Source organism: Budorcas taxicolor, chromosome 16 (assembly GCF_023091745.1).
Source record: "Budorcas taxicolor isolate Tak-1 chromosome 16, Takin1.1, whole genome shotgun sequence".
Taxonomy (NCBI): domain Eukaryota; kingdom Metazoa; phylum Chordata; class Mammalia; order Artiodactyla; family Bovidae; genus Budorcas; species Budorcas taxicolor.
This window is the reverse complement of record NC_068925.1, coordinates 47,808,029-47,834,185: the sequence shown is the minus strand read 5'-3', so window position 1 is coordinate 47,834,185 and position 26,157 is coordinate 47,808,029. Positions and strand designations below refer to the sequence as shown.

The window sequence follows — 26,157 nt, the reverse complement described above, 5'->3', positions numbered from 1 at the left end:
GCTCCCCAAGGCTGGGGACCCCAGGGCAAGAGTTGGGGGGCTGGGGAGGGGCAGAGGCCCAGGCTGCGGCAGGCTGCAGGGTGCAGTCCAGGGACCCAGGGAGCCTGGCTCTGGGGGAGGCCACCTGGGCTCTGCTCTCATGAGCCTGCTGTGAAACGCTGTGAATTATTCACCAGGGCTCAGCTCTCCCTGGCGGCAGGTGAGGGAGGAAGAGCTGCTACTGAGTGGGAAACTTGATCCTGGGCAGGAGGCTGTGGGCAGCCGTGAGCCATGGCTGCTCTGACATGCTGCAGAGGAGCAGGAGGGCTGGAAGGCCTCAGGGGAGGGCCTGGCCAAAGATGGGCTGCGCCTAGGGGCACTGGGAAAGACTGGAGAGTGCGGGAATGGCCCATACCCCCCCACCCCTCCTCCAATCTTTCCCAGTCCACTGGGCAAGTCCTCCCGGAGGAAGAGGAATTGCCACCGCGACTCAGCGGCCGCTGGGGTGGGACCTTCCCTCTGGGCCCCCTGGGGAAAGAGTTCTTAAGCGGCCGGCATGGGGGCTGGCTGGAACTGGGCCGGAGCTGTCCCAGGCCCTAGGTCTGAGGGAGATGGAGTCAGGAGGGTCAGCTCTCCTGGCGAAGGGCACTAGTGTCTGGTGGAGGGGGACCACAGAGGGGATGAGGACCAGGTAGCCCTCAGAGCTCTTGACCATCCTGGCGGTAGCATCTTGGGGCTCAGGAACTGTCTCATGCTTACTCTGTCTCAGCCGTGTGCTCGCCGGGGGCTTGAGTAACAAGAAGAGAGCCCTGGGCTCTGCTGGGATGCTTAGGCCTGAGAATCAAAGCTGGGGGGAGTAGGGGGCGGGCAGGGCTCCAGGCCTTGTCTTCCCCCTGGGGCCCTGCCATGGTCTACCAGTCATGGAGAGCCAGAAAACCAGTCTGCCCAAAGATTTCTAACCAGCTCCCTCCTGCTGAGTGCCTGCAGGGGTCTGACACGAAGCAGCCGTCTGAGCCTCACCCTGGGCAGTAGCTCTATAATCAGCCCATTTTACAGACAGACTCGTGTAACTAGTGGCTTATATTTTTTATTTAATTTTAATTTTTTTAAACACCAAAAGCATTTTGTATTGGGGTATAGCCGATTAACAATGTTGTGGTAGTTTCAGGTGAACAGCGAAAGGAGTCAGCCATACATAGACATGTATCCATTCTCCCCCAAACCCCACTGCTCCTATCCAGGCTGGCACATAACATTGAGCAGAGTTCCATGTGCTGTACAATAGGTCTTTGCTGGTTATCCATTTTAAATATAGCAGTGTGTACATGACCTTCCTGAAGTCCTTAAGTATCCCTTTAAAAAATATTTATTTATTTTTACTTATGTATGTACTTGGCCATGCCAGGTCTTAGTTGCCGTACGCATAATGGTTTTAGTTGCGGCATGTGAACCCTTAGTTGTGGCACGTGGGATCTAGTTCCCCTATCAGGGCTTGAACCCAGCCCACCTGCATTAGGACTGTGTTTAGTCCTAGCCACTGAACCACCAAGGAAGTCCCCTCATCCAACTCATATTTATTGAGCATCTGCTCTGGGCCAAGTGCCCAGGGCACATCAGTGAACCAAACAAATGCCCTTGCCTCATGGGGCTGTAGATACAGAAATGGTGTCTCTGAGGGGCTGATGACCGGCCGGGGTCCCACTGGCTCCCTGTGTGGCCTTGACCAAGCTGCACCTCCTCTCTGGGTCTGTCTCCCCCTCCTGTTGTTGTCCAGTCGCTCAGTCATGCCTGACTCTTTGCAACCCCATGAACTGCAGCTTGCCAGGCTTCCCTGTCCTTCACTATCTCCTTGTTCAAACTCATGTCCACTGAGTTGTTGATGCCATCCAACCATCTCATCCTCTGCCGCCCCCTTCTCCTTTTGCTTTCAATCTTTCCCAGCATCGGGGAAGTGAGTCGGCTGTTCACATCAGGTGGCCAGAGTATTGGAGCTTGAGTTTCCCACTCCTGGCCCGGGCGCCAATCTTTAGGGCCTTTCATGTTCATCTGGGATGCCTGTTTTCCTTCTGTAGTGCTGAGTTTCGTGGAAGCTGGCTGCTCCTAGAGCCCTGTCTAGCTGGAAGGTTCAGGCAGCCCTGACCTCAAGCAAGAAGCCTCAGCTGCTCACATACTAGGGAGCCCCAGACCTATGGCTCAGCTCCCCCTTAGAAGGCTGGGGGCCTTTGCTTGGGACTGGGGCTGCTGTTCCCTGACAGGCATCTGTTTCTACCACAGGCAGTGGGGTGCGTTCACTCTCAATTACCACTCCCTGGTCTGCCCTTGTATGTATTGAGATTCCCTGGGCAACGGAGCCTGGGGGAGCCCACACTGGCACACTGGGGACACTGACCCAGGTCGGGAGGCTCTGAGAAAGGAGGGACCTGATGGAATCATGCCTCACAGGTAACTCCTGATCCAAGCCTGTCATGGCACCCAGGCCCAAAGTGGCCTCTCTGCCCTCTTCCTGTCTACCTTTACCCACCTTTGAGACCACAGATCAGATCCCTGGTCAGGCCACAGGCTTCTCCATCACTGATAGGGAAGGCCACGTCCTGTAGCAGCCCAGAAGCTCTCCTCACTCTGGACCCCCCACGCCTCACCTGCAGCTGCTCCCTAATCACCAACTCTGCTCTGTCTCTTGGGTTTCCTTACTGCTCCTGCAGCAGGCCGGTGCCCTCTGACCTCTGGCCTTTGCTCAGGTCAACCCACTTCAAGAATACTGAAATGGGTTGCCATTTCCTTCTCCAGTGGATCACGTTTTGCTCAATGGACACGAATTTGAGCAGACTCGGGGAGATAGTGGAGGACAGAGGGACCTGGTGGGCTACAGTCCATGGGGACACAAAGAGTCAGACATGACTTAGTGACTGAACAACAGCAATGGGTCATTCCCATTCTCTTCCCCAGAGAGCCCAGGGTTGCTCCCTTCCCCCTCCAAGTCTTTGCTCCCTGCGCCTTCCTCAGACTGTCATGCCCCCAGGACACAGACACACGCCTTCCCTACTGGTTTTCCTCACTCTCCCCACTACTTGGCATTACTCTCTATGCATCTTAGCGCGTCCTCTTATCATCTGTCTCCCCATGTAATGAGAGCATCTCTTCCTCTCCATCCTGCATCCCAAGGGCCTGACGCTTCATTAATACTCACTGCAGGAGGGAGGAGCCTGGAATCCACCGGGTCTTGTCCGGCCCTGCCTGCAGCTCACTGCCTGTGACCTCAGATGGAACTCCCTCCAGGCCTCCTGGGGCCCATGGGCAAATGCACCAGCTGAGGCCACAGACGAGGAGGCATCACAGAGCTCCAGGCCCAGCTGCCCATCTCACTCACCCCCATGTCTAGTCACTCAGCAACTAGCACCCAAATGTAGCCTAAGTGCCCACCCTGTTAATGCTGGGGATGTAGTGAGTCCTCATGGCTTCATGGAGCCGACTTGGGCCACTCCCAGGGGCAAAGAAGGTGCAGACCAAGAGCATGTGTACACACAGAGACGCTCCTGTTCATGCACCAGTGCGTTGGGTGCCCTGGTGGCCCTGGTTGACCCAGGTTTGAAAGGCCAGAGCTCTGCTGTCTTCACTGTTTGCCCCGTCCTGGCCTGTGGAAGCCTCCTAATGGGTGTCCCTGGGATGAATGAAAAAAGTGCCAAGACAATTCAAGAGTCACAAGTGCTGTGAAGTGGACCATGGTAGTTTGAAGGCAGTGGTTGAGAGATTTCTTTAAAATGAGGGGGTCCAGGAAGGCTTTTCCCTCTCTCTTTCCTTTTTAAATTATTTATTTGGCTGTACTGGGTCTTAAGTCATGACACACAGGATCTTTAGTTGCAGCATGCAAACTCTTAGCTGTAGCATGCGGGATCTAGTTCCCTGACCAGGGATCGAACCCAGGGCCCCTGCCTTGAGAGCGCAGAGTCCTAGCTACTGGACTTCCAGGGGAGTCCCAGGAAGGCCTCTGTTGGGAGGTGAGAGCGGAGTGAGAGAGGGCCTGCCCTGTCAAGACTGGCGTGGGAGCACAGCAGGCAGAACTGGCCGGGGCAGTGGCCCGGAGGGGTCACACTTGTCCTCATGGTGAGCCAGGAGGGCCTGGAAGTCTGGGAGAATTACAGACCAGTGAAGGCTTATTCCAGGCTTGCTGATGGGTTGGTGTAAAACTGTTTGTTCTAGAATCTTCCTTAAATCGGGGCTGCGTTTCTTCCCCAGGCCGGTCCTGATTGTGGATCATTTCAAATAAGTGCAGAGGTGTGATCAGAGAATAAGAGACCTAGACCCGCCAAAGGGTCCAAGACTTTCCGTTCCAGTGACTTTACCCCATACCCAGATCTAAACGGGTGGAGATCAGCCTCTGCCAGACCTCCCTGGGGGAAGAAATTATTGCCAGTGGGGAGGATACTGAAGATGCTGTTCTGTGACTGGGGTCTGCCTCCATGGGCAGCTCAGTCCTTGTTCCTCGTGGCAACAGTTGCAGTAAGCTGCCACCCGTCCTGGATGCAGATTTTCAGCAAACCCTTCCAAGCATTCCATGTTTCTTTTGTGTCATCCAGGATTACTTAACAGTTACAGTCTGTCCATATTATCTTTGTTCCCAAGAGGAAGAAAAGTATACATCTTGATTTGTGTGATGGTTGCTAGGGAAACTTAGACTTGTAAAAGAAGTCAAGGGTTTCCAAAGACTCCTAGAGCTTGGACTCAAGGGAGGGTGGCCTTGTGTCCTTTACTGAAATGGGGACCAAAAGGGTGGGGTGAGGGAGTGTGGAGAATTTGCTCCATGTGGAAGCATGTAAAGGGTGAATTCCCAGCAGTCAGGACTCTGTGCTTTCATGGCCAAGGGGGTGGGGTTTGATCCTTGGTTGGAGAACTAAGATCCCACAATACACAGGGAATGGCCAAAATTTTTTTAAAAATTAAAAAGAAAAAAAAAGCATGTGAATTTCAAGAAACTGCTCAATGCCCGGATGGTTGAATGGGCTGAGGGGGTTGCCGCATGTACTCCAGGTCCAAGCTGGAGAGATGAGAGGCATTAGGTACAGGTGGCCTTTGGCCCCAGGAAATAGATGACCTCACCAGGAGCAGACTGTGTTTAGAAAGGAGGTTCTGGGGCACCCCAACATTTGGAGGTCAGGTGGCCATCCAGGGCCTACACAGCCAAGGAGGCTGAGAAGACCTGGCCTGAGCTTGTTGGTACCTAGAGGAGCAGGTGTTCAGGAGGGGGAGGGGACAGCAGATGAGGCTGGTAGTGTGGAGGTGATGGTGTTGAGGCCTGGGGGTGCCTGAGGAGGTTGTTAGGTCAGACTGGGGCAGAGGTACCGGAAGCCAAGACCTGCCTCCCTGGGAGAAAACTTGCTATTTTCCAAAGCTTTCCCCTTTGTCTCTCACAAGATGCATGAAGAGACCACAACTGTGATACCGATTTGTCCTATGTGGAAACTGAGGCCCGGGAAGGTAAAGAACACTCCCAGCCCTGCAAACTGCAAAGTCAGGATGGAGGCCAGGGCAAAGGGCAGGGGCTTGGACTGGACTGGTCACCCATGGCGCCACTATGGCCAGAACTCAAAGGGCTGGAGCCAGGTGGGGTCCCCCAAGACCCCACCCCTATGCTCCAGTGACTCCCCACGGTCAAAATACTGCCCGGCCTGACACATGCTTGGTGGAGCCTGGATACCCTAGGCCCACAGTGCCCCCCACCAGAGGCACAGGGAAGAGGGATCCTGAAACACATGGAAGGTGCTAGGCCTTGGTGAGGGCTCTTCAAGAATGTCTCAGGGTTGATTATTATCCTTACTTCATGGACGGCTTTGTGAACAGAGAGCAGATGCAAGATGCTGCTTGTGAGCAGCCCACAGGCCAGGCCCTTCTTGCACTACGGCCCCCTCTGCCTCTCGAGTGAGCCTGGCTCTCAGTCTCCTCTGTAAAAAGGAAGCAATGCCAACACTTCCCCTATCAGGGCATTAGGCGGACTAGATGGGGGACACGTGTACTGTGCTCCCTTCCACGCTCAGCACAGAGCAATTGTTCACTGGATGGTACTTGCTATCCCTGTTATGTGTTAATCCTTATACATAACTTATACATATGCTACATAACATAAACTAGTTATGTATATGTATATACCATGTATGTAACATATACATACACATAAGCTTGTATGTATACTACTACATAAATTCACTTCTTTCCATCTAAACTCATTATTTCATTCCTTGTGCTCATCCATATTTTTAAAAGTATTTATTTGTATATTTACTTGGCTGCTCTGGCTCTTAGTGGTGGCATGCGGGCTCTAGTTCCCTGACCAGGGTGATCAGGGGTTGAACCTGAGCCCCCTGCGCTGGGAGCTTGGAGTCTCAGCCCCAGGACCACCAAGGAAGTCTTTCATCCATATTTTTGTAGTTTTCTTCAGTGAGAGTGAGGGTGCCCATTCTTCTTGCCTCTGAGCTGATGTAGAAGAGGGGAATAAGGCCGGGACCCCCTTTCCCACCCCAGCTCATCAGCGAACCTGCCCCATGTTCTGGGGTCTCCCAGGCTGGGGGCTATGACTCTGGAATGGGTTACTGAGCATTTACTTTGTAGCAGAGCCTCCAGATGGGGTGTCAACCAGTGGCCTGGTGGGAGGCTATGGGCTGGACTGCCCCTTCCTGCTCAGGTCCTGCTCTGTGCCAGCTTCTGAGACCTTCTGAGATCTCAGGCTGGCTAGATACCCATGGGTCATGAGTTGCCTGCCGAGCAGGAAGGACAGGGAGAACAAGGCTCCGGGCAGATCTAGCGCCCTGAGCTGTGTGCATTGTCTCAAGCCTCCCTCGAGAGCCCAGTGGGCCCTGGGCAGTGGCCCCTCCAGTCCCCAATCCCCAGGACCCCACACTTGCTGTGCCTTGGTTGTTGTTGTTCAGCCCCTACTAAGTCATTTCTGACTCTTTGCGACCCCATGGACTGTAAGGTCACCAGGCTTCTCTATCCTTCACCATCTCCTGGAGTTTGCTCAGACTCATGTCCATCAAGTCAGTGATGCCATCCCACCATCTCATCCTCTGTCATCCCCTTCTCCTGCCTTCAGTCTTTCCCAGCATCAGGGTCTTTTCTAGTGAGTCAACTCTTCACATCAGGTGGCCAAAGGATTGGAGCTTCAGCTTCAGCATCAGTCCTTCTAATGAATATTCAGGGTTGATTTCTTTTAGGATTGACTGATTTCATCTCCTTGCAGTCCAGGGGACTCTCAAGAGTCTTCTCCAGCACCACAATTTGTGCCTTGGTTATGTGGTGAATAATTCAGGCCATGGAGTGTTAGTCATGAAATATTAAACAGGCTCCTCCTGAAGCACCAGTATATGAATGGCAAGTGGGGGTGGGGGTGGGGACACTGGCACCAGGGCATGGAGGCTGGTGGCCGAGAGCCAGCACCTTCTCCAGGTACGGTGTGTGGATGGGACTCATCCCCCCACTCCACCATGGGGTAATGGGGGGCAGCCAGGCAGGGACCCAGGCTGAGTGTCAGCCTGGCCAGTGGCAGTTCTGTGTCTGAGGAGCAAGTTCCCACATCAGGAGGATGGAGAGAGCTGGGGCTGGGTACCTGGTGGGGGCTGCAGGCAGCCTGGGTAGTGGGCAGGGGTCAGGAAAGTGGATGGGGATGGGGTCTTAGGGACGGGGGAAGTCAACTGAGGGTCCGGGGGTTATGTGAAAGGGAGGGGCCAAGTCATGGGTGGGTGACGAGAGCATGGATGACGGAGTGGGGGCCTGGGTCGAGGAGGACTGAGTGGCCTGGTGCCTTCATTAATGGATACAAGGCTGGCAGTTGGATGAGGGAGGGAGGGTGTAGATGGTGGGGGTGGAGTGTGTGATTGTCATGAGCAAATAGATGGGGGAGGCATATGGGTGGGAAGGTATGATGTCTGATGAAAAATTGCAGTTCCTGGGGCCCAGAGTCCTGATCCGGCCCAGAGGGACTTAGCTCTTACTCTCCCCCACCCTCCATCCTGGACCCACTGGGAGCTCCTGAGTCTGGGCCTAGATTGTGGCTCCACCTTGTGCTCATATAGGGTAACTATACCCTGGTGTCCACACCCATTGTGAAGTCAGAAAAACTGAGGCTCAGCCAGCGGCCAGGCCAGCGTCCCTATTCCCCAGCAGCACTCCACTTCTTGAGAGTGGCTCTCCAGTTAAGACCCTTCTGTGGGAGTTGGGAGCAGGGATGAGGGGCAGTGACAGCTGCAAGCTAGGCCCCAGGGAAGCCTGAGGGAGTGAAGACAGGAAATGGCCCCTCCTCCACTCCCTCGGTTCTTGCTGTGCACCTGGCCCTCCATCACACAGACAGATGTGTGCTCACCACTTACCAGCTGTGTGACCTTTGGCAAGTCACGGCCCCTGAGCTTCAGCTGCCCCTCTGCAAAATGGGAATGACAGTAGGACTTAAGGTAGGGTGTTCACTGAGAGTCTGCTTGCTAGTGTCACAGCACATGGGACATGCTCAGTGGATGGCATTCACCTGTAGGGTGGCCAGACTGACAACAACCACAAGACAATTTTAATTTTGGATAAACAACAATTAACAGCTTAGAATATGTATGTCCACATACCCAGTGGGCATATACTTACACTAGAAAATTATTTGTTGTCTTTGGTGGCTCAGTGGTAAAGAATCCACCTGCCAATGCAGGAGACACAGGTTCTATCCCTGGGTCAGGAAGATCCCCTGGAGAAGAAAATAGCAACCCACTCCAGTATTCTGGCTTGGAAAATTCCATGGATAGAGGAGCCCGGCAAGATACAGTTCATGGCGTCACAAAGCATTGCACACGACTGAGCGACCAAGCACATCCAAAGTTCAGATTTTTTGTGTGTTTTATCTGGTGACATTACCACTCTGCCCTCTGGGAGTTCAGTCTTCTGGGGGCGGCAGAGGCCAAAACAAGTTTTGATCCACTGGGCATGACAGGTGACCCATGGAGTGAACCCAGGGCAGTATGGGGCACAGAGGCTGGAAATGCCTGTTCTCGTAGTGGAACAAGCCTTGTGAAGGAGGGATCTGTACTGAGTCTTTTTTAAAATATGTGTTTATTTATTTATTTGGCTGCACCAGATCTTAGCTGCAGTATAAGAGATTTAGTTCCCTGACCAAGGATGGAACCCTGGGCCCCCTGCCTTGGGAGTGTGTAGTCTTAGTCACTGGATCACCAGGGAAGTCCCTGTACTGAGTCTTCAAGAGAGATGGGAAGAGCATCCTCGGTCAGACAGCGAGGACTCACAGTGACAGTGGGTCCATGTGGCTGAAAATGTAGGGGGAGGCCAGATCACAGCATCCTTGTAGACCTCGGTAAAAAGGTGAGTTGTTTACTGAGGGCAGAGACTAGCTCAGTCACTAGACGTGCACTGTAGAAAGGAGGCTGCGAGGGGTAGGTGGGGAGCAAGCCAGAGGGCCCCCACCCAGGAAGGCTGGCACAGGACTGTGTCCAGAGGGAGTCGGGGGGCCGGGCCCAGCGACTAGGTCTTCTCCAGTTACCCTCCAGGGCTCCCTGGGAGCGGTCAAGGGGCGAAGGAGGCTTTGGAGGGGGGTGGGCGCTGAGAGCCCACGGTGGGTGCTGCGTCTTCCGCAGGGGAGTGAATGCCCAAACCAAGAACGGTGCCACGCCCCTGTACCTGGCGTGCCAGGAGGGCCACCTAGAGGTGACGCAGTACCTGGTGCAGGAGTGCGACGCGGACCCGCACCTGAGCGCCCACGATGGCATGACCCCGCTGCACGCCGCAGCGCAGATGGGCCACATCTCGGTCATCGTGTGGCTGGTGAGCTCGGGGACACGTCGGGGCTGGGCCCGGGGAGGCGGGGCCTGTACGGGACGAGGGCGGGGATAGGAGGGGCTGGAGCCCAGTCCCCGCCCCTCTCTGCCCCGCCCCCTCTCTTCCAGGTGAGCTGCACCGACGTGAGCCTGTCGGAGAAAGACAAGGACGGCGCCACGGCCATGCATTTCGCGGCCAGCCGCGGCCACGCCAAAGTGCTCAGCTGGCTCCTGTTGCACGGCGGCGAGATCGCGGCCGACCTGTGGGGCGGGACCCCGCTGCATGACGCCGCCGAGAACGGGGAGCTGGAGGTGAGGGCGGGGCGCGGGCGGGCCCGGGGCGTGGACCGGAGGCCAGGCGAGAGCGGGAGGGGCGGGCGCCCTCTGCTGGCGCCACGCTCGTAGCACAGCTCTGCCCCCGTGCCGAGGTCCCGGCTATGGGCCAGGGGTCCTCACTGCGCGCCCCTGCAGTGCTGCCAGATCCTGGTAGTGAACGGCGCGGAGCTGGACGTCCGCGACCGCGACGGGTACACGGCCGCCGACCTCGCGGACTACAACGGCCACAGCCACTGCACCCGTTACCTGCGCACCGTGGAGAACGTGGTACGCCCAGGGCACTGTTCCCCCCATCCACCGTGTCATTGCACCCCCCTACCCTGCCCCCACCTTCCCTAAGGAGTACGTGTTGTTACCCCTTTTGCCACGGAAGAAGCTGAGGTTCAAGCAAGTGAAGCCCCTTGCCCGAGGTCACAGGAATAAGTGCCCTAGACCACTACCCCACATGACCTCTCAGCCTAGGACCACTGGGGAGTGAGGGGATGGAGGCAAAAATATCGGGGGAAAGAGGACCAGCCTCATCCTCATGAGACCCAAGGCTCGGATAAACGACACTTACTCACAGTGGGAACAGTAAAGTGCATTCACCTGCCTCAGGTATTAATTAGCTCATTTAACTCTCAGGCTTCGCAGGTGGTGCTAGTGGTAAAGAACCCGCCTGCCAGTGCAGAAGTAAGAGTTGCGGGTTCGATCCCTGGGTCAGGAAGATCCCCTGGAGAAGGGCATGGCAACCTACTCCAATATTCTTTCCTGGAGAATCCTACGGACAGAGGAGCCTGGGGGGCTATAGTCCATGGGGTCGCAAAGAGTCAGATATGACTGAAGCGACTAACATGCACATACATCCATTTAATGCTCACCACCCCACCCCCAGGGACTTCCCTGGTGGCTCAGAGGTAAAGAATCCGCCTGCCAATTGCAAGAGGCATGGGTTTGATCCCTGAGTGGCGAAATCCCCTGGAGAAGGAAATGGCAACCTACTCCAGTATCCTTGCCTGGGAAATCTCATGAACAGAGGAGCCTGGTGGGCTACAGTCCACCGGGGGTTGCAGTGGACTCTTTGCAGTCCATGGGGTTGCAAATAGTTGGACACAACTGAGTGCGTACACACATACGTACCATCCTCTGAGGTAGGAAATGCTAATGTCCCCATTTCACAGGTGGGTAAACTGAGTTTTGGGGAGACCCAGTGGCCTAACCTGGAGATCCCGGTCTTCACCACTATTCTCCATGTTTGCTCACTGCATGGCTACTTCATAATTGCAAAGCTGTGTTACTCTTTTTAAATTATTTTATTATGGTTACAAAGCCATGAACTAACCCACTGGGACTTGAGCTCAGGTGTGGGTGGCTCCCAGTCCAGGGCTCTGCCTCATCTGGTGCAGGAGAGGAGGAAAGAGGGCTGGTTTCACAGGCATCTTCAGAAGGGACAGCTTGGCCATGAGAGGAGCTGTGAAATGAGGCTGGGGGAAAGAGGGCCAATGGCCTCTTGCCCAGAGCACTGCATGCCCTGCCTTCGAGCACATGGGGACACCCTGGTTCTGGGGACCTCAGAGCACAGCAAGGCCCAGGGGTCAGAGACTGCTCCGGTCCTGAGGAAGAACTCACCCCACACTGAGAAAGGGCCACCCAGGGAAAGTAGTGATGCTTCAGGTAGTGCAACCTGTCACTGGGGTATACAAGCAGAAGTGCACAATGTGAAGGGCATTTCTGCACTGGGGTGGGCTCCTTTCCACTGAAAACATCTGAAATTGGGGGTGGGGGGAACAGTGCCTCGTAATGGAAGCTTTGGCTGCAGGCAATGAGCAAACAAGAACCACTCCTTGAATGCTGATTGCAGTAGGTACCCTGCTACTGCTTTACAGTGTAATCACAGTTAATATGCACTGTTTATTAATATTTTCAGTTGACACATATGGTATTTACTGGCTACCATGCACTGGCACTTCACTAACTTTTAAAATATTTGTTGCAATATAATGAGGCAGGAAGTACTGTTATTCCCACTTACAGATAAAGAGTTTTAGGTGCAGACAGAAAGGACAAGGGACAGAAAGGTCATGCATGGAGCTAGTAAGTGGGGGAGATGAAATTTGAAACCATCACCCTCCAGGCTGCAAAGCCTTTGCCCCTAACCTCTGTTATCCACAGGTCAGGGCTGGGCACCCCTGCTGGGTACCCACTGCTGCCAGCCAAGGAAGGCTGGCAGCTTTAGGCTGCCACCCCAGCCCAGCTCCTATGGTTCCCCATGGCTCATGGCTTAGGCAACAGAGACTGGCCCCGCTGAACCAGGTGGGCTGGGGAGACGCTGGTCCCCTCACTAGGCAGGCCCAGCTGTGGTGTGACAGATCCAAGCCATGGAGGATACTGGCCCAGAAAAGGCAAACACTCCTGCAGAGCCCCTAATTACGGGGCCAATGAGCGTGGCCGCTGAGCTGTTACCCGGTGCCAGGCCTGCCTACCATTCCCGGGGGGCCTGTGACACTTCTCAGGCAGGGAGGGGGCTCAGGGCAGGGAGTAGCAGGCCTGTGCAGGAGGCAGCGAGCGAACAAGCAGCAGTCTTGCCGGCAGCAGGGCCAGCATGGGCAACGTAAGCAGAGCCCCCACCTTAGCCTGCTCCCAGGCGGGAGGGTCAGGCCATGGGCAGGGGCAGAGGCAGTGGTGGGGGATGGCTGAGCTCAGTTTGATCTCCCCCAGCTCAGCTGGGCCACCCCAGGCCCCACCTTTCCCCAAAGGCTCCATGAGGAGACTGGGACTGGGCTGGTGATGGAGTTTGCTCCAGGCCAGCAGGGGGAGATGGGGGTTGCTGGCCCATCCTGGGGGATCAGTCTTTCCTGCAAGTTGTGGGTGCTCTGCACCCATCCCCTATCCCCAGCTGCTCAGATGTTCTTACCCATTCAGTGCCTATGCCCCCTTGCTGCACTGGAGCCTGGGCCCTCTGCCCGCTGATGAGAAAGGGGAAGGCTGATGGCATGGGTGCCCTTGCTTGGGGTCCAGCCCACAACCCTCTCTTCTGGCAGTCCCCAACCCCTGAGCTGAGACCAACCAGGGCTGGGAGTTTCCCAGGAACCCACAGTCCTGCTGTTGGGGGGCTCGGTTTGAATCTCAGCCTGGAAGAACCTGAGAAGCGACCTTCTCATGACGAGGAAGGGAGCCCAGAAAGGCAAGTGGCTTGACCGAGGTCACACGGCAGGACCCTGGCCCAGAGTGTGCTGGTCTTTGGGGCGGGATTGCCCTTACGGCCTCCTCTCCCACTCAGAGTGTGGAGCACCGCGTACTGTCCCGGGATCCATCCGCTGACCTGGAGACCAAGCAGCCTGACTCAGGCATGTCCTCGCCCAATACCACCATGTCAGTCCAGCCGCCGAACTTTGACCTCAGCTCGCCCACCAGTACCCTCTCCAACTACGACTCCTGCTCCTCTGGCCACTCCAGTGTCAAGGGCCAGCGCTCTGTGCATGGTGAGTGGGCCTGGAGGAGGTGGGAGGGGGAGCAGATGAGAGCCAGCCCAGGGGGCCCTCAGGGCCATCCCTGGACCTACTGTGCCCGTGGCTGACACTGGAGACTGCCCAGGTCACCAGGAGGGGACGCTGCTTCTGGTGAGGACAGGGGACGCTCATGCTTGTGTGTGTCCATCACAAACATGCCTGTACATCCACAGGTACCCTCCCACCCACAGAAGCTACATGCACCCCACTTACAATTCATCCTTGTTCACACAAGTTCCCCAGACATTACACGTGCCTGCCCACACTCGAGTGCACACTTATACATGTGTACACACAATCTATAAATATGATACACATATGCACCTATGTGTATACTACCTATGTGCACCTATACTACCTGCACACACTCATAGACCCCAGGTCTAATGCAAACATATTCATAAGTACAAAGAAGGATTTACACACATTCATGAACACACATGAATGCACATAGGCAGAAGCCAGGCACGTATGTCCACACATGCTGACCATGCCCTAGCTTAGGTGTGATGCCAGATTCAGGCCGCCAGGTGGTAGCCTGCAGAGCTGACGGTCACCCTGCAAAGCTGGGGTGTGGCCGTCCAGACTCCTGCCACCTGCCCTGCCAGATCTGTCCTGAGGAGCCACCCCTCTGCCCTCCAGGTGGCTCTGCCCTGTAAGCCCATCCTGGAGCCCAGACCCTCGGCCAGCTCCCCTCCAACCTGAGCACAGTGCAGGGCTGCGGGTGGGCAGGGCCAGGGTGATGGTGGACCCACAATGGAGCCATGCATGCCAAGCTCCACTGGAGCCAGCCTCCCCCAGTGGCAGGTCATTTCCAGGCAGAAGAGGGGTCTCCAGCCAGGGGTCAGCCTTTCTGGAAACTCCCCAACCCATCTTTCCCTCCCTCTCAGGGGTTCCCAGCCCAAGAGCAGCAGACATACAGAGCTACATGGACATGCTGAGCCCAGAGCCAGACCTGCCCCGTGGCAAGGTGGAGAAAACCAAAGCACCACCGCCACCACCCGGATTCCCTCCACCACCCCCGCCCCCAGGCACCCAGCTGCCCCCACCCCCGCCAGGCTTCCCAGCTCCCAAGCCCCCGGAAGGGCTACAGGCAGCTGACATCTACCTGCAGACGAAGAACAAACTCCGACATGTGGAGACTGAGGCCTTCAAGAAGGAGGTAGTGAAATCCCCACACACAGCCTGCCTCCCTCCAGATCTGAGTGTGGGCTGATGGGGGATGGTGGAGGCCAACGGCTAGCCCATCTCGTGGGTACAGAGCGAGAGATGGGGGTCCCTGGTCCAATGGTCTGTTCAGGAGTCAAAACTTCTGCTCAGTTCCATGGTGACCCAGGGCTGGATGCTGGAGACAGGGAGACAAGGAAGACATAGCTACCACCCTTTGGGGAGATGGGGAGCAGGAGAGGCATGAAGGAACGTATACCCTGATAGCCATGCCTGTCAGGAGCTGGATCCTCACCCCATCTTGCCCAGAGGAGCAGGGTGCTCTTGGAGATGGCAGAGAATACGTGTAAACTGCCTCCCCACAGACCTACATGTACCCAGCTCTGGGCACAGGGGGAGAATGGCTCCCAAGGGAGTGTCTTCCAGGTGGGAGAGGCAGGCAGTAGTGAAGGTGAGGATCTGAGGAGGGTGGAAGGGAGCACCAGGAGGGCGCACCAGTAGGGTTCAGCACCCTCAGCAGTGGGGGCTGGAGGCAGGGGTTAATAAGGAGGCTGGCTCCCCAGTTTGGGGCTTCAGCTCCCAGGTGAATAGACAAGCTGATCCTAAGATGGGGTCTCTCCCTGGGGAGAAGCAAGCTAGTGAGAAGGGGCTGAGTTCAGGGGGTGCTCTGAGTGTCAGGGACCCATGATGCAGGGCCTGGAGGATCCTGGCTGAGGCTTTGGAGCAGGGAAGGTACAGAGGGCTGGCGTGGACATCTCTGAGAGTCCTGGGCAGCGCGGAGGCCCAGAGGGAGCCCTGGAGTTCTGCCCAAGAGGAGAAAACCAGGCTGGTCTGAGAGGGGAGGGCCCCTGAGACCCCAGGTGACTGAGTCTGGGGTAAAGAATAGAGCCCCTGCTAAGGTCCTGTGGGAGCCTTGACCTTGTAGTTCTCTCTCAAGACCAAGGTAAGCTCTCCAGAGCCAAGCTCAGTAATCAGCTCCCACAGGTGACCCAGGTCACACAACCACCGGGTGGGGGAAGGGAAGGATACAGTCCCTGCAAGGCCACCCTCCTACCCACTTCTTGCCACCTCAGACCAGGCCCTCAGTGGCTTCCCCTTTCATCTCCAGAAGGTGGAGGGGGCCCAGGAGAGGCCTGCAGGGTGCCTTGGGCCACTGGACTTTCCCGGCCAAGCTGGTGGGCTCTGCTCTCAGCCCCCAGCCGCAGGACTGGTGGCCCGGCCTGCGCTCCCTCCCCTCCGCTCCCCTGAGCCAGAGCACCAGGACTGCGCGGTCCCGTGCCCCTCCCGGGTGTGTGCGTGCCCAGAGGCAGGCGCTGGGCCGCTCCATAAAGGGCTCTTTGTGTGCTCCGCGCCCCCCGCCGTGGCTTTTTCCCCCGCGGGCAGTAGCAGGGTCGCGGTGTCCGCGCCTCGGGCTGCAGGGGGGGCCTAGGGGACAGGCCGGCCGAGAAAACGAATCCTGCGGTGTCGCGTTTCCTTGCAACGTGAGCCCGGCCGGGTGGGGCTCGGAGGGTCCGGGGCCACCGCGGGGACGCTCGGACTGAGGGTGGGGCAGAGGACAGCCCCTGCTAGGTGACTTGGCCTTTGGCCCCTCCGCCTCCTGTCTTTCTTCCCGGGCTGGGCTTTGTGGGGGTCGGCTGCGACGGGGCGGGACGCCCGCGCTGTCACCCGAACCCGCCCCGACGCCCCTGAAATCCGAGTCTCGGGCGCGAGTATAGGTGTCCCTTACGCAGACCGCGATGGTTTCCAGATGCGGGAGGGGAAGAGCGCGAGCGTGACCCGGAACTCCGGGGGGCCAAACATGGGGGTGCCCACAGTGAGGTCCGAATTGTCTCTGGCGGATGGAGGCTGGGGTGCTCAGCGCGGAGCTGAGGGAGAGAGATGCAGCGGGGGCAAGACCACATCTGGCCAGCGGGGTAGGCGCGGCGGCCAGGTTTGGCCCAGCAGTTGGCCACGCCCCTTCCCCGTGGCATTCCCGGCTGTTTGGGGGGTTCGGCCGGGGATTGGCAGGCTCTAGGTGATGTCAGGCCGACAGAGCTCTTCGGCGCTCGAGGGCGCGGTCGGGCGGGCGGGCCGGGCTGTAACCTGAGAGGAGGGATCAGGTAGCGCAGGTGTCGGGTCTACAACGCCCCCGCCGCCAGGTGCACAGCGGGGGGCCACGGGCACGGTCGCAGGTAGGAGCAGACGCGGTCCCGGGCCGGCCCGCCGAGGGCCCTGGGCAAACAGGAACGCCCAGGACGCGGGCTCTCGAGTGGGCTTCCTCAGCTTGGGACCCCTGCAAGAGAGGCGCGCGGGGGCCCGTCTGGGGGCCGCTGTGCGGCGGAGGCCGGGAGCTACCCCTGCTTCGCCCCCACCCTGGCGTTCGGGCTGGGTCACCCCGCCCCCGGGCCCGCCCCTTCTAGCCTCCGTAGGGGCTCCTGCGCCCCTTGGCCCGCGCCCAGAACCCCTCCCTGTCCGGCCAACCTGGCCTGCCCTTTCACCGAGGCCCCCGGTACCTTCGCTCCAATCCTCGCTCTGGGAACAGAAGGGTCGGGGACCGTGAGCCCCCGGAAGGTGAAGAGCCGGGAGGCGTAAGGAACGAGTGCCCAGGGCTCACTCCGCCCGTTGTCTTCCCGCAGCCCCGCGACGGCCGCAACGGGCTGCGGAGGCAGGACTCCGGACGCAAGCCCCGCGCCTTCAGCAAGCAGCCCAGCACGGGGGACTACTACCGCCAGCTGGGCCGCCACCCGGGGGAGCCGCTGGTCGCACGCCCGGGCATGGCGCACAGCGAGGAGGTGCGTGCCCGCCAGCCCGCGCCCGCCGGCCGCCCGGGACCCGGCCTGGCCGCCTGCGTCTCACTCGCTGGCCCCTCGGCTCCCCCGCAGGCGGCGCTGCTCCCGGGAAACCACGTGCACAACGGCTGTGGCGCGGACCCCAAAGCGTCCAGGGAGCTGCCCCCACCGCCCCCGCCCCCACCCCCGCCCGAGGCCTTGAGCTCGCCGCCGCCTGCTCCGCCTCTGCCCTTCGAGGGCTCGGGCCCCGGCTGCGGGCAGCGTCGTTCTTCTTCCTCCACTGGCAGTGAGTAGGGGCTGGTTGAGGGGTGGAGGGCAGCGCTGGCCCTGAAGGGGGAGGGAAACCTAGACCACCCCTCCCCCAGCTGCCACTGTCCCAGTGCTTCCTCTTTACCTACTTGATCTTTCTGCAGCCCCTACCCAATGAGGACTTGACCCTAAGGGAAGGCTCGGAGTTGCTTTAGGTCTTGTCAGAGCAGGACTGTGCTGTGTGATCTGGGTTAAGTCCCCTGCCCTCTTTGGTCCTGCCTGCTGCCTCTGGCCCAGTAGGGAAGGCCTCCCAGCTCTGGTGGCAGGCTGGTGCTAGAGAGAAGCTTGGAGAAGTAGAATTAGTTTCAAGGAGGCAGGGTTGCTGGGCAGACTTCTTCCTGCCCCATATTTCTCCGGAGTGTCTCTTCCACTCTTGGCCACTTTCTCTTGTTCTCCCAAGCTAGCCATTATACATCCCAGGCCTAACTATGGGGTACAAGGCCAGCTGTCCATCATACCCTGCCCTCCCCTTCCTGGTGACACCCCCGAGCATCATACTTTTTAAAGAGCTGGACCAATGACCAGGATTCCTGGGCTTCTTTTCTGAAATGTGGGCCCCCCTGCATGTCAGGGCCCCAGCAGGCGCAGGAGGTGGTATCTGGGTGCTGATGCTTCCATTCCAGCCTTGGTGGGTGGCGGAGATGCCTTCCTCACCCAGCCACTAAGCGCCAGGATCATGGTTAAAACCACCATCCAAAGCTTCATCTCCCTGACTAGGACATGAGGCTGCAGTAGGACTCCAGGTAGGGCCAGCCTGGGCACCTTGGGTACCTATGGAGCCACAGCCCCTTCAGACTGGAGCCATGGTAGCATGTTTACCATCAGTTGCACCTCCAGCTTTGGGGTCAGTGTCTTCCCTTGGCAATGTGGAGCAAGGCTGAAGCTAAGAACAGAAGAAAAACGGACTCTGGGCTTCTCCAGACACCCCTTCGCAGCAGAGCCTGGGCTGGGTGCCCTATCCCAACCAATGCCAAGACTGAGGCCCTGGTGAGGGGGGCCAGGGCCCATGGCAGCCCAACCCAACTCTCAGGGCACCAACAAAGCTGAGAATGAGCAGACCACCCTTGTGGAGCCCCAGCACAGCCTGAGCCAGGGGCAGATGGACCGCAAAGTTCCTCCTCACCCCGGCCTCCCTGGGCATCTCCCTCCGTCCCCTCCGCCCGCTTTCCCTGCTGTCCTGGCCTCCCCCCAGCCCCCTCCCTCCCCTAACTTCGCTGTCGCTTCTCTCCTCTCCTTCCCTAGAAGTGAGAGTCCTGAGACACAGGAAGAGTGAGTAGCTGCGTGCGCGGCTCAGGGCTGAGGCGCGGGGGCGGGGCACAGGGCAGGCTCAGGAAAAGTCAGGCTGGAGGGGCTGGGGGCTCGAGGAAAGGACAGGACGAGGGGCTGGCAGGTGAGGGGTGCTGGACGCCACCGGCTGGACCACCACTACTCCCACTTGCGTGTGCGCGTTCTGTGCCCGGCCGACGGTGTAGCCTAAAGAAATGAGCCTGCACCCGGCGCCCATCAGAACTTTTGTTTTTCCCACTACTGTGCTCGGGGATCCCCAGCCCCTGGGACCTAGAAGCTGTTGGTCTCCTTTTTTTCCCCCTCACCGAGTCCTGACCCCTCCTCCCGCTCGAAAAACAACCCTCTTCAAACCCCGGTCGCCACCTCCAGCCTCCTCGGAAAATGCAAACTCCCCACCACGCATTTGCATGTCATCCGCTTGGCCCTTCTACCTAAGTGCCCCCAATCCCATATCCTTAGCTAGGGCTCGGCTCTCCTGGGGCCGCCAGAAGTGAGCTGCGCTTTGCCATAACTGTGCTCCGGGCTTGCAACCAGTGTGTCTGCGCGGGTGTCTGTCTGTGGGCGTGTGTGGGGAGGGTGGGAGGGGACCGGCCAGGCTGTGGGATCCAGGGTCCAGTGTCTAGAGCCAGGGAAGCCCCAGGTGACTCAGTCCAAGGGTCACTGGGCTTTGCTGATGCAGAGAGGGTCAGATGGGAGACTCCACCCTGGTAGGGCTGCGCCAGGGAACCTGGGACAAAGGTCAGGTGGCTGGCCCCAGGTAGTGTTTTGGAGCTGGGCAGTCAGTACGCTGGGCGGAGACATTCACTAGAGTTGCCAGGGCCGGCCCAGGAGCCATCATGAACTCCCAGGGGCCTCCAGGTGGGGGCCCCACACCCCGTGCGTAGGGCCGGGAGGATGGTGGGGCCGCACAGGCTGCCAACTAAGGAGGACCCGCCTCTGGGGTCCCCCAGAGCCGCCGGGGTAGAGGGGTAGGACCTGGAGAGCTGCCCTCTGAGCCCAGGGGAAGGCCAGGGCCCGCCCTGACTTGGGGAGGCAGCAGCAGAGGGCAGGTGGGGGGCGGTGGGGGTGCAGGCCCCACACCGGGCCAGCGTCTCCTCTCCTGCCTCCGCGCAGGCACCAAGTCTTTCAACATGATGTCCCCGACGGGCGACAATTCGGAGCTGCTGGCTGAGATCAAGGCGGGCAAGAGTCTGAAGCCCACGCCGCAGAGTAAGGGGCTGACCACGGTGTTCTCTGGCAGTGGGCAGCCGGCCTCCCAGGTAGGAAACGCGACAGGCGGCCCCGCCCCGGTTCCCCTCGCTCCTGTTTGCCCAGCACTCAGCCCCGCCGCTTCTCCCCGCAGCCGGAATCGCCGCTGCCGCCGGCGTCGCCGGCACCGTCACGGGCCCGGAGCCCTACCCCGCCGGCCGTGGGGTCCCAGCCATTGCTCAATGGCAGCGTGGCGCCGGCGCCGCCCGCCACCCCAGCGCCGGGCGTGCAGCTGGACGTGGAGGCGCTCATCCCCACGTACGACGAGCAGGGCCGGCCCATCCCCGAGTGGAAGCGCCAGGTGATGGTGCGCAAGCTGCAGCTGAAGATGCAGGAGGAGGAGGAGCAGAGGCGGAAGGTGGGTGGAGAAGGGCTTCCCAGAGGGCCCTGGGGTCTGCACCTAGGGCCGTCGCCCCTCCCCCACACCATCCCCCAACATGCTCGGGCCCTTTCAGCCTCAGACGGCTCCCACGACCTTTGGGAAAAAGCAAGGTTGGACCACCACCCACCCCTCTCCTGGGGGTGTTCCCAGTCTCCACCGCCAGCACTACCCCCACCAGCTCCCAACTGCCTGTCCCTTGACGAGAAGGCAATGTTTATCGAGCTCTAAAGTGCCCTCAAATCGCTTGTGATCTTGTTAACATGACTATTGTGGTTCAGGTGCTCTGGGTGGGGCTGGGCTTCTTCACTTCTGACAAGCTCTCAGGTGAGGCTGACTCATCCTAGGGATGGCAGGAACAGCCAAGAGACTTTTGGTCTTAGTCAGATTGCCCTGGGCTCCTTTCCTGAACTGCCTCATCCAGCCTCAGGCTTCTCATCTGTCACCATCACTGGCTGGCAGGATAGTTTGCCCTTCATCTGCTGAACAAACATCCCCTGGGCGCTGTCTTGTTTATCGCACACTGTTGTATCCATTGGGGATTCCCAGTGAATATGTCAGGACCTGCTCTCAAGGTGGGGGTGGGGGTGGGGTGTCAACCAATAACCAAACAGAGCACCTTAGTAGCCTGATAAATGCCCCCAGGGAGACAAAACAGGTCAAATGAGGAGGTGCTCTGATGGGGAGGGCAGAGGACTGGGGCAGCCTGAGACCCACCATCCTATTAATATTTGGGTTTGGGGTGGGCTTAGGAGAAAGTGATGTCTAAGGTAGACGTGGAAGATTAGGAAGAAGGGGACAGAGAAAAGAGTGGAGCAAAGAGCAAGCAGGAAGGACAAGGGAGGTCTGGGAATCAGAGCGGGTGTGGTGGCTCCGAGGGGTGGAGCTGGAGATGTCAGTCCTGGTCAGGTCACCAAGGCCTGCCTTTGAAGAAAATGGACTTTCTCCTAGAGCAGTGGGGGGCCTGGGAGGGGGATTGAGTGGTCAAGTGGCATCATTTTTTTTTAAACTTCTATTCAATAAGTATCTATTGAGTGCCAAGCAAAAGCCAAGTAGTGGAGCACACATGTACATGTCACAGTATCTACCTTTAAAGCACTCACCTTCTGGCTAGGGAAGCAGGTATATAGAATTAAGGGAAATAAACAATAATAGAAACCAGCCAAAACACAGATTTATGTATAGATGCTTCTTTCAAAGTTGCGGCACAGTCATATTTGTATGTGGGAAACATGTTCCTAAGTGGGACTGTACTGGCCAGGATGGATTGGGACGCCTGTGAAGTGATGGCAGCCCTTCCCCCCACCCCGCTGGAAAAGTGTAGAATGAGGAACAGATGAGACTCTAAGAAAGTGCCTGGCGAGCCTAGCTCTATCAATTGTGTTATTCGAGGAGTCAGAGTGGGTGGGAATAGAGTGGAAGCCACAGGTTCTTTAGCAGCCTCTCATTCAGTAGTAAAACCGATGGCATAGACAGGGAGGGCTTGGCTGCAGGGGACTTTGATTAGCGGGGATCATCTGTCTGGAGTGAGGAGTGGCCTCGCTGGGATCTGGCCTCAAGTCGCAGACCTTGGATGGGGAGGGAGAGGACTGCCGTCTGTCGCAGCTTCAACGCCTTTTGCATGCTCCTTCGGTGGTGTAATGAGCGACCAAACCAGGTGTGGAGACCCCATCCGCCAGCCCTGCCTCTGCAACAGCGCCCAACGCCCGGCTGTGTGTCTCTGCCAGCGACCAAAGCGGACACTGCCCAGCGCCTGGAGCGGCAGCCTGGGCCGAAGCTTCGTCCCAGCGTAATCGCCCGCCGGCCAGGCGCGGCCCGCCCCTGCAAACGCAGCCCCGCGAAGCCATTACACCACCTAGGACATGCAAATAGCGCCCCCCGGCGGCGACCGTCGCGGGAGCCCGGCCAGAGGGAGACGTGCCCCCCTCCCCTCTTGTCTTCCCCGCCTTAGCTGACGGCCGCCAGCTCGTGCTGCTACCCCCGCGAGGGCTGGAGGTACTCCCGCGAGCACAACGCCATCCTCGGGCCCTTCGGGGAACTCATGACCGAGGCCGACATCCTTCGCATCGAGCAGCAAATTGAGAACCTGCAAGTGCTGCACAAGGCGCAGAAGCTGGAGGCGCGCCTGGAGCAGCTGGAGCTGGAGCTGGAGCAGCTGCTACCCATCTCGGCCGCCCTGTCGGCACCGCGCTTCACCGTCGACCCGCGCCGCGTGCACGGCCGCGCCGCCAGCCTGCCCGCCTGGTGCAGCAAGATCTCCGTGCTGCTCAAGAGCATGGCCTCGCTGCTGGCCGCGCTGGGCGGACGGCCGGCACACCCGGCTGAGCTCCTGGCTGCCGACACGGGCCAGCCGCTGCCGCCGCTGACTGACGCCCCCTGGCGGCCAGGCCCGCTCTGCCTGGGCCGCTCGCATTCGCTCAGCTGGTGCCGCGAGGCCGTGGCGCGCGAGATCCTCGAGTGCGGTGTCTCAGTGCGGCACCTCCGCGCCACGTATGAGCAACGCGCCCAGGGCTCGGAGCCCCCGCGCGGCCCGCGCCAGAAGCTGTCGCTGCCTGCCAGCGCGCCGGACCGTGAGCCCATCCTCGAGGAGGACTACGCGGCGGCCAGCTCCAGCGAGCCGAGCGCCGCCGTCGCCGCCACCGCCAACGGCCTGCCGGCCGCGGGCGAGTCCGTGGGCGTCCTGGATGCGCCCGAGGCGCCGGGCCGCCAGGCGGCGCTGCCAGAGCCAGAGCAGCTGGCGCGCAGGCCGACGTCCTCCACCGAGCTGCGCGGCGTCCAGGACTACATTGACATGCGCAAGGAGCGCATCGTCTACCTCTTCCTGGAGCACTGGCGCAAGTGGACCTTCCGCGGCCCCGGGCACCACGCCCAGATGCGCCTGCGCAGACTCCTCCCCCGCGTGGTGGCTGCGGGCGCCGCCGCCGACCCCAGCCCCGAGGCCGCTGCTGTCTCCCGGCCGCCGGCGGGCGATGGCCCGGACGAGCGGCTGCTGCGCCTGCTGAAGCAGCGGCAGGTGGTGGGCAAGCTGCTGGGCCACTGGCGGAGCCTGCTACGGCAGGTGCCGGCGCGGCAGCCCCGCGGCCGGGCCCTGGCGCACGGCTTGTACTGGCCCGAGCACTTCCTGCCGCCCCTCGACGGCGGCGCGCCCCGGCGCTACGACAGCCTCACGTTGGACCTCTTCATGCTAGGCTACTTCCAGCTGCTCGAAATGGGCCTGAGCCGCGAGGAGCGCAAGTTCCGCCACCTGCTGTGCTACGAGATGTTCGATCGGCTGGGCAGCCACCCGTGGGAGCTCATCCGTCTCTTCCACCGCGTGGTGATCGAGGAAGTGGAGGCCGGCCGGCGCAGCTGGAGCGACGGATTCGAGGACCTCAGACGACAGTTCTTCGAAGACAGCCTGGAGGCTGAACCGACACGGGGAGAAGAGGCGGAGAAGGAGCAAAAGGAAGGGACAGATAAGGATGAGAGGGAACCGATGGAAGAGGCCAGTACAGCTCAGGCAGGGAACTGGCCAGAGAGGCAGCCCGAGGCGCCGGCCCCTGCGCGGCTGCCCCCGCCTTCACCCCCGCCCGCGCCTCCCCCAACGTCGGTCCCTCCTAGTTCCGAAGACCCCCTGGAGCTGGTGTCTGAGATGGGCGAGTTCAGCAATGAGGACATCTGCCGGTACATCGACCGGAGCTTCTCCTTCTGGAAGGAGAAGGAGGCAGAGCTCTTTGATATCTGAGCCAGAGGATCCGGAATTAACCCTCAAGTGTCTTTACCTGGGCGTGGATGCCTGTCTGATCCCCTCCAGAAGCGGCAGGAAGAAACCAGGACAGGACGAATGGCCTTGGAAAAGCCAGAGTGTCCAGGACCAGGCTGTTTCAGCCTTTAGTGGCCGATTGTGGGGTGTTGGTAGGAATCGGCAGGGCAGAGCACAGGGTCAACCAGGTGTCTCCCTCTGGCTCTGCAGCAATGCCTGGCTCCGTGTGGAGCCAGGTGGAAACAGCAGCCCCTGTGAGTGGGGAACTGTGGGTCCCCGTTGGGGCCCTGTGGCTCCCATTTTTCACTGGAGTTCAGAGCGACCTCTTTGGCTGAGGTCAGGGGAGCCACATGTGCAATGTTTATTTGACATGTCCAGACTCTTTCTTCTCTGTAACATGCAAGTAATAAAACTCTTTGCTGTAAGCTGTCTGTGTTGGATCCTTCCCACACGGTGTCATTGCAGCCACACAATTGTTGAGCTGGTGTCGCCCCCTCTTTCAGAATAGGATAGGCATGGCCCAGAAGTTCCTTCTCAGTGGCACCAGGAACCAGTGTGAGCCTCTCTGAGCTGGCAGGAACTATGGGGGCCCAAGTATGAGTCTTCCCAGAGATTCTGGATCATGGGCCTGGAGCCATCTATCCACCCAACCCTGTGGGGAATCTCCTCTGAGGCTCTTCTACTTCTGCACTCAGCTCTTGACTCTCTGGCGCCCCCTCTAGGACAGAGGGGCCTGAGTCTTCATCCATTTGCCCTACAGAAGGGTCTCTTCCTACAACTTGTCGTCCCTGACTCAAAGAGGTCCCCTGGGTAGGAGTACTGGCCCCCATCTCCCAGCCCATGCTGTGCTGTGTTGCAGGAGGAGCAGGAGGAGGCCTGGTTGGCCAGCATGCCTGCCTGGAGGCGGGACATCCTGCGGAAGAAGCTAGAAGATGAGAGGTGAGCTCCGAAAGACGTGGGGCTCAGCAAGGTGTCTTGGTTGTGTCCCTGAGGTGGTGGTACCAACCAACGCTATCTCTTTTTTCTTCCAGGGAGCAGAAGCGGTGAGTGTGGGGCTGGGCCCAACCTGTGTCCCTTCCCCCTAGCCAGTCCCAGTCCTTTGGCCTCTTCATCTAGGCCTATCATGAGCATTTCCCCTTGTCACTCAGCCCTGTTTGCACAGCATCTTTGCTCCCAATAATGCCACCAGACATTAGTAACTTATCCACTGCCCCCCAAAGTCTAGCTCTTATGCTGTAATAATCTGTACCCCCAATTACCCAGCCCTCTCCCATTAACCTAGCCTCTCTGCCCTGCAGTTAACCCAGCCTCAGTATCAATAACCTAGAGCATCTGTCCCTCAATTTTTTAACAAAATGTATGTCCCTCAATTCTTTAGTTTTTACCCCCAGTCATCTAGCCAAGTGCTGTCTGATAGAGGCATCATTTGAGCCACAAATTTTCTAGCAGCCACAGTGAAAAAAATAAAGATATGAGTGAACTTAATAGTATATTTTATGTAACCCAGTGATAGTAGTGATAAAAATTGAGATGTCTTACACTCTTTTTTAAAACTAAGTCTGCAAGATGCAATGAACATTTTGAGCTACAGTGCATCTCAGTCCCAACATTTCAAATGCTCAACAGCCAACATACTTAGTCTTAACGGGAACAAAGATGC

The 26,157-nt window shown here is 58.7% G+C and overlaps 1 protein-coding gene across 1 annotated transcript in view; it reads left to right on the top strand.

The window, feature by feature from the left end:
• ESPN (espin) overlaps positions 1–26,157 on the top strand; it is a 32,818-nt gene that overhangs the window by 5,985 nt on the left and 676 nt on the right. The window contains exons 3-13 of the mRNA XM_052654029.1: positions 9,594–9,780; positions 9,903–10,085; positions 10,245–10,376; positions 13,369–13,570; positions 14,488–14,759; positions 17,380–17,535; positions 17,626–17,818; positions 20,242–20,387; positions 20,471–20,734; positions 25,357–25,436; positions 25,529–25,540. Coding sequence (XP_052509989.1) covers positions 9,594–9,780; positions 9,903–10,085; positions 10,245–10,376; positions 13,369–13,570; positions 14,488–14,759; positions 17,380–17,535; positions 17,626–17,818; positions 20,242–20,387; positions 20,471–20,734; positions 25,357–25,436; positions 25,529–25,540 — 1,827 coding nt within the window. The remainder of the gene's footprint in view (positions 1–9,593; positions 9,781–9,902; positions 10,086–10,244; positions 10,377–13,368; positions 13,571–14,487; positions 14,760–17,379; positions 17,536–17,625; positions 17,819–20,241; positions 20,388–20,470; positions 20,735–25,356; positions 25,437–25,528; positions 25,541–26,157) is intronic.